The sequence below is a fragment of the Strongylocentrotus purpuratus genome, unplaced genomic scaffold (assembly GCF_000002235.5).
Source record: "Strongylocentrotus purpuratus isolate Spur 01 unplaced genomic scaffold, Spur_5.0 spur5_contig_821, whole genome shotgun sequence".
Classification (NCBI taxonomy): Eukaryota; Metazoa; Echinodermata; class Echinoidea; order Camarodonta; family Strongylocentrotidae; genus Strongylocentrotus; species Strongylocentrotus purpuratus.
In genome coordinates, this window is record NW_022145526.1 from 1381698 (window position 1) to 1389765 (window position 8068).

General features: G+C 37.2%; 1 protein-coding gene across 1 annotated transcript; it reads left to right on the forward strand.

Moving 5' to 3' along the window:
- Window positions 1-1371: 1371 nt before the first annotated feature.
- On the forward strand, window positions 1372-7936 carry LOC590277 (APOBEC1 complementation factor). The gene is made up of 7 exons (XM_030980869.1): window positions 1372-1548; window positions 2308-2503; window positions 3362-3524; window positions 4463-4546; window positions 5846-5944; window positions 6718-6847; window positions 7897-7936. The coding sequence occupies exons 1-7, from the start codon at window positions 1401-1403 to the stop codon at window positions 7905-7907; spliced, it is 831 nt and encodes a 276-aa protein (XP_030836729.1). The 5' UTR covers window positions 1372-1400; the 3' UTR covers window positions 7908-7936.
- The last annotated feature ends 132 nt before the right edge of the window (window positions 7937-8068 follow it).

Here is an 8068-nt window from a genome sequence, read left to right on the forward strand (position 1 = left end):
GAATAAAATACATCTCTCTCTCTACCTAGCATGTACAGTAAAACCTGTCTTAGTGGCCACCTCTCTATAAAGGCCACCTGTCTATAGTGGCCAAGTTTTTTGTCTCCCTCTGGAGAGAAATGTGTGTTTAAGAACCTGTCTGGAAAGACCACAGGTCTACAAAGACGGCCAGAAGCAGCTTTTCTGTCTCCCTTGAGTTGTCTTTATAAAAAGATTTATAACAGTCTGATTGCTCTGTTGGGAGTATTCATAATCTATAGTTCTATAGATCAATTGTGTTTTTGAAGGAATAGTAGTTGAACCACGAGTGTATTTACCAGGCACTGATTTTATTTGATGGTGGCTTGATGAGAGGCTAGCTTTGTCCTTTGACCTATATTTATCAGAGTGTTGTATCTTGAGTAAACCAAGGTATATGTTTGATTTGTCTTCTTCTGTAATATGATAGGTATGAATCAATGTATGTAGTTGAACTCTGGGCACTGTGTGTTTTACTACTCGTATTATACATGATAGAAAGATTGGGCGTAACAGTGTGTAGTGGTAGAGTATTACAGTATATACTGAACACACCTCTTTTTCCCTCTCCATATTTGAAAGATCACATGCAGGCCGTTAATGGCGAGTTTATGTGAAGCTTGAAAAATTGTATAGGCTCCAATTATGATATGGCTACATGTGTTAAACATGCTGACATACTGCACACACCTCTTTTCCTCTCTCCATATCTTTTAATTTCGTTTATTTCTATTTCCAACAAAATAAAATAAGATACATGTACATGTACGATCATACAGCTTGTTTTTCATAATTCCTATCTTTGCCTACCAACAAAATTATCAAATGTCACATAAGTTTATTTGTCCTATTTATATTTCCTACACAGGTAAAAATCTTATATTTGAGAAACCTTATGCTACATGTACATGGTGTATACACAACAGAAAATAACATTGATCAAAGATTTAACAAATTAAAATGCAGCATAGTTCAGATTTTCAGTAATCATACTCAGAATTAAGATAGTTCTATACAATTATCATTTACGGTAGTTTATTTATCATAATTCCTATCTTTGCCTAACAACAAAAGTACAAAACTCTTATGCATTTTTGTCCAATTTGTATTTCCTTATACAGGTAAAAATCTTACATGTGAGAAACCTTATGCTGCACACAGCAGAAAAGACCATTGCCAAAGAGTTAATAACATTTAATGCAGCATAGAAGAATTTTCATTTATCGTACTCTGAGTTTATAGTACATGTACATGTACATGTAGATCTATGAAATTATCATGTGTTCATTTTCATTCGCATATAAAAAAAATCATGTCTTATGCATATTTGTCCTATTTGTTATTTCCTTATACAGGTCAAGATCTTATACGTGAGAAACCTTATGCTGCACACCACTGAGGAGACCATTGCCAAAGAGTTCAATGCGTTCAAGGAAGGCAGTGTGGAGAGGGTTAAGAAGCTCAGAGACTTTGCCTTCATTCATTTCTTCACCAGAGAGGATGCCCTCAACGCCATGAATGCAATGGACGGTAAGAACTTTCTCAAACTTTTAATATCCTGAAACACTTTTAGATATTCTTTTGCAACATGAGATATATGCTATCAGCTTTAAAATAATAATAATAATAATATTGGATATTTATATAGCGCACATATCCACCCTGTAAGGTGCTCAAAGCGCTCCAATATTACCCCGGCTCTGCTAGGCTACAGATTTTGGTGCTCACAGGGGTAATATATTATTTGTGAAGCTAATTCTAAGTTTTCAACGATCCCTTTCTCCTGTGTTCTTTTGAAAAGCAGTCATTTAAAGGCTGATTTGTAAATCGCATTATGATTCAATCAACTTTAAATCAAGCTCATGAAACTGAGGGCAAGCTTTACTTTTTTTTGTACCAACTGAAATATTACTCACAATTATTTTCCTGTTCAAATAGTCAAGAAATAGTTTTAAAATGATTGAAAAAACAGCACAGAATTATATTTTTTGGGATGGACTATTTTCAGCAAAGTACTAATTTATTTTTTTATCTATCTTTTGTTCTAAATCCTTAACCTAAAGATATGTTCCTTTTTGTGGGGTGGGGGGGGGTTCTTTTTGTTCTTTCTACATAAAGAAAGTAACAGGAGAATTTTTTTTTCTTTCTGAGAAATAACATTATAATGACAAGGATTTTTTTTGCTAATTTTCACATGTGAAAAACATCTAAGTTATTACTCAAACTCAACTTAGAATATGCAAACCCAATTGAATTGTACTCAAACTCTTCTCCATCTCCTAAATACAGATGCCTTACTCGATGGTGCTAAGATCGAGGTTGTTCTAGCCAAGCCTGTAGACAAAGGCAACTACGTCCGGTACACCCGTGGAGCAGGGCGGGGCTACGTCCAGCAGGGTCTCTATGGTTACGAGCAGCAGCAGCAGCAGCAATCGAGCCCCTCTTACTATCCAGGTTACAGCAATCCAACTGGAATGCCACCAATGTAAGTTTAATACAGTATCCTCACTTTGGCAGTTAAGGTCCTCACTTTCAGTAAAAAGGTTATTTAAAAAGTGTAATTTGGTATTAAACAGCAACAACTGACCAAAGCTGTTTTGGTTGGTGTAGGCAGGCTGCAATATACATGTAGGTTACCTACCTGTATTAGGCAGGCTGCAATATACATGTAGGTTACCAAAATTCTGCTTTCTTACAAGGGATGGGCTGGGTCTAATATGGGCTCTGTGTAAAGCAAGTTTTACACATTTAATCTGGTTTGATGTTATGGTTTCTTAAAGCCCCACTGCACTTCTTATAGCTAATTGCGCCCTCTATACAGCCAACAATGCTTAAGCGGTACCCATTGATCCCCCATGATCCTTTTTTTCTTATGTTAATTGAGAGCTGATTTGATGAGATAAACACCTGCCAGTGACATTGCAGGGAGGTCTAATCCCTCCATGCCAAACTAATGCAGAGGGGCTTTAAGTGGGATGGTTTCACCGGTCTGAGACGGTAACAGAGGTTAGGGTGACTGTCTAGGTGGCGCTATTGAAACCCTACTCCCTAAATTGAGCATGAGCCAGGTCACTCTAGATAGAGGTAGTATGTAATGTCATCCACTTGTATCTAAAGTCATCTGATATTTTTGTTTCCTTGGATGGGTATGGGTGGAAGGGGCGCCGGTAGGATGCAACGTTCACCGATCCAAGGTGGTACCGAAGGTCATGGTGGCGATCATCCGTGGTGCCTGTGGAGCCCTTTAAACTGTAATAAATTTACATGTATGCCCTCTAGCAATTGTAACCAGAGCATGCATTGAATCGCCCTAACAATATTTGCCATTTTTTATATCTCCTAGGATGGGAATGGGCGGCGGTAGAGGCGGCGGTATGATGCAACGCTCACCGATCCGTGGCGGTACCAGAGGTCGTGGCGGCGGCGGTGGTATGCGTGGTGCCGGTGGAACCAGAAGCTACGGCATGGGACGAGGATACAACCGATACGACAGGAAACCTCAGGAGGTACAAATTTAAAGATTCTTTAATTTCTTTTTTCAGAAACTCGCTTTCATACAAAATTACTTGAACCCATTGGCCCATATTCTAATAAAATGTAAGCTTTTTTCAAAAATTTGGTTTTACAAAGGAAGTTATTCTGAGCTCTATGTTTTCCTATTGTTAAACGTGATGGGTTGAATTGAACTGGTATAGTACGGACCATAGAGTACTAATAAAGCCTTATCTAACTTATTGAGATAATAGTTTTGATTATGAAATTATAACTAACAGGCAGACTGCCACAGGGGGTAAACGCACTTTTGCTTTCAGGTCAACCAACAAACTTTGAATTTAGGTAGCTAATCGATATGTTATGACACTAAAATGCGAAATGCGAAATTCATAATTGTTGAAAATGGAAAATTTTATCAGACAGATATTACCACAAAGTTAAGATATGGAGCTGGTAAATGCATGTACGAGGCTTAATTCTGCAAAAAAAATGTTGCCTAAAAATCATTCGGATTCGTGAAGAACAAAAATTTAATTCACAAATATCACTAACCCTTGAGCCTTTTGCGTCTTTTCAAATTCCTTTGATTTGTTCAAAATCTTAACTAACAATATTATTTTGCAAAAGTGTTTTTTTTATTGGTTCTTTTGTTCATGAAGGTCGGCTAATTAGATTAACATCCCTTTATTTTTGTTTCGACTAAACAGGACTCCTGTTGTTAGACAAGTCAATTCGCTGTGTCTAACACTAATTAAATGAAACAAAAAAAAATTGGTGGTTTGCTTCGTTCACTGATAAGAAATGAAAATGCTTCAATAGCTTGTCCTGGTCAGAGTGTGATATCGTAAATTTATTTATAGGTCAATAACATTTCAATTTTACTAATATTTTTCTGGTATTTCTTTTTCTTTGTTTAAATTTATTCCTCTAACTATCCCTCCTGCTCCAGCCACGCCTGTTCGACCTCCTACCCGGAATGGAATTGACCCCAACCAACCCAGTAACTATTAAACCAGAGAAAAATAACATTCAGGTATACTAACATGTGGTTGAACCCTTGCTTTCTTTGGGTGCATTTTTTGAACAATTTTCTTTTTTAAAATCACAATACTGTTTTTCTTTTCATATGTTCATATGCCGTCTGTTTCAATTTTTCAATTTTGTACCTGCTTTTACATGCATGTTGTGATTGTGATTACCTTTATATGCAGAAACATGCATTTTACTTTTACAGAGGTCATCTGTGGTTCATTTCATTCAACTCATCATCGTTAGTGCCTGATGTCATGCCTCAACTCTCATTATTATGTATTCACAATTTTTCTTTCAGACCTTCCTCATCTTCATTGCTTCCCACGTTTTAACCTATAGTACGCCATTATCACCAGTAGTGCCTGATATCGTATCATAACTTTTATCAATGTATTCACTATTTTTCTTTCAGACCATCCTCATCCCTCTTCATTGCTTTTCAGCTTATGAATGTTGTCATCCTTTTGATTATCCATTCATTTACTTATTAACAAACTTACCCTTTTATCTTGTAACCTACATGTAGAGTACATTATTATCACCAGTAATCACTCATTTTGCTCATATATTATATATATTGAAGAAATTCATGTTAGGGTCTTACATGTATAGATTTCTTGTAAATCTGATATACAGTTTTGTACATGTAAATGCTGTTGTACAGATAAAGTATACCATTTTTCAAAGATCTAAACATTTTCCTCACTTCATCCTGCCTAATTCCTTGAAAAGAAACAAAAAACTTGGTACCAACACTAATATATATTCCGCTTTTATATACAATGTAGCTCTCAATACATAAACGATGTCTCTAGGCGCTTTGCAGATATACTAAATTATTATTAAACACCATGGTTGCAATTGATGCTTTCATGTAAATCACCTGAATAGTTCAAAAACTATAAAGCCTAGTTTTAACGTTTTGTGCAAGTAGAGTGGCGTTTTAACCCCCAAACGAAGGAATCAGTGGTTTCATATCTACTGTAGATCATTTTTGTGTATTCTAGAATCGGCCTTTGGTGTCAACGTTTAAAATTAAAACCATTTGGAGATGTGTTGATACTGAGTGTGGTATGCTTGTGTAGCTTATAACAAAAACTGTCAATTGACAAGTTTTGTAAAACACGCCCAGGGCTCTCTGGAAGAGCAGATCCAGAAATGGACTTGTAATAAGACTACCCTGCGTACATAAAACTGAAAGCAATCAACAAATCACTCGACGATTCAATTAATCTTGGTGTTCAGTTGAGACTGATGATGTGGTGTTTACCAGGTATAACATTCTGATTGATGTTTTTAGGTCTTGGAGGAGCTTTGCAATAAGAACCAATGGGGCCCACCCAGCTTCACTCCCCTCTCTCACCGTACCAACAGTGAAGTCCAGCTCTTCATCTATAAGGTAAGACCAATATTTTTATTTTGTGACACTCGTGAAGAGACTAATTGAGAGCCCGCTCCGTACATGTGCTATGCACTCATTATTGCTCCTTTGCCATTTTGAGAGAGTATAGCTCTCTCATGCAACTTTAACATTTTTTTTCTTCCTGCGAGTTATCTCACTCGACTGTTATTTTATTTTGACGTTTTTTTTCATTGGGATCCATAAAGTAAGACAAATAAAAAAATTAAAAAAATGAATACATTTAGCAATTCTCCACTGATCGTCATTTTATAAAACCAATAACATTGCCTGTTTGGATGTGTCGATGTGCTTGTAGTGGTGATATTTGTCCTCTTAGATATGTTGTCAGTAATGACAGTACCATGTCTCGTGGCTAACTGCCTGATGGCCTCACACCCCAGTAGTCTTGCCAGGCCCGCAACCAGGCAAAGAATTTAGCTATCATTCAATCAATCACTCAGTCTTTCCGTGTGTATGCTCTAGCTTTCTAGATCATCTTATCAAAGGTGACAATGAATTCACCAACTGTTCTATGTGAATGTTCCTCTCCTCTCTGCTTTAGATGACTGTTCCAGGTCTAGGTCTAATAGCCAACTATCCCAAAAGCCTCACACCCCAGAAGTCTTGCCAGACGCCTGTCCAGGTCGAGAACCTTATCACCAATAAATAAATCAATCAATCTTTCCATGAGTTTGTTCTACTACAACCGTCTCATCAAAAGTGGCCGTAGTTAAAACAATTTATCTATGTTCCTCCCCTCTCTTCTTTAGGTGACTGTTCCAGGTCTATCAGCCAACTATCCCGATGGCCTTACGCCCCAGAAGCTTCACCAGACCCCAGACCAGGCTAAGAACTTTGCCGCTGAGTGCCTGCTGGCTTCCCTCGGGGTTCCAGTCGATGGTAAGAGGTACACGTATGTCGATCCATCTGGATTTTTTTTTGGCAAGGGGGGGGGGGAGGGGAGCAATCAAGGGGGGTGTTTCACAAAGATCCTAAGTTGAACTTATCTCTAAGTTGGACTTAACAGTTATGGAAAGCCATTAGCATCTTTGAAAATATTTTGTAAAAGTTATTTAAAAGGCATAACATTTTGATTCAAATCATTCATATTTTCTATTATCATGGGAGATTTCATGTTCTTGGTGTAGAATTTATGAAAAGTCTAAAATACTTAAATTTTTGCTTTTGAATATATTTTACTTTAAGGCTACACATGGCTGTCAATAATTTTCAAGTCCAACTTAGACTTAAGTTTGACTTAAAATCTTTGTGAAACACCCCCAGGAGTCTAATTTAACACATTGACTACTGAATTATCTAGTTACCATAGGCTTAACACATGTACCACCTGGTTCCAGTAAGCAAAGGGTTAATAATATAGTACAACAAAATCTGCTTTAGTAACCATCTGGACAGAGAAACCACTCAAAATAAGAGCAACCTTTTTCCCCCTTGAAAACTGTTTCCCATTGAAACTTGTACTTTAAAGTACCCTTTAAAGCCCGTCTGCACTAGTTTGGCCAGGAGGAATTAGACCACCCAGCGTGGTCACTGACAGGTGGTTACCTCATCAAATCAGCTCTCAATTAACATAAGAAAAAGGGATGTGGGGCTAGTGGTCACCAGTTAGGCATTGTTTGCTATATAGAGGGCACAAGAAGCTATAAGTATTGCAGAGGGGCTTTAAAAGTCTCTGCTCATCATAAAGACTGCTTTGTTTTGGGGTCTCCTTTTAGTTGTACTATATGTGTATTGTGGTTGTGTCTGTATTAAATTATGAAGAACAAAAAAAACAGGCTACATGTAGGTCATTGAAAATGCTGTTCATATAACTAAAGGCGTTCATATGAAATAGCACACTCTTTCTGTACATTTTGTGTAAAATGGCAACATGAATTCCAATACCGATTGCGTTGTTTCTATTGTCTTACATTGCGTGCATACTGTAGGTGAGCTGTAATAGAGAGGGCCATAGATCAATGTAAGACTTGTTTTGTCATTCATCTAAATATCCCCTAATTACACCCCCTCCCCCTTGCCCCTTCCTTGAAAATGGTATAGAAAACTTGTAGCACATGTATCTATTGCAAATTCAGTTAATAATAACTGATAGAAATTCTG

Bases quoted from the DNA above. Each gene is read 5' to 3' on its own strand.
- LOC590277 (XM_030980869.1), top strand. From the start codon at position 1,401: ATGCTGCACACCACTGAGGAGACCATTGCCAAAGAGTTCAATGCGTTC. The intron at 1,549-2,307 runs GTAAGAACTTTC...TCCTAAATACAG, and splicing joins CGCCATGAATGCAATGGACG to ATGCCTTACTCGATGGTGCT. The intron at 4,547-5,845 runs GTATACTAACAT...TGATGTTTTTAG, and splicing joins CAGAGAAAAATAACATTCAG to GTCTTGGAGGAGCTTTGCAA.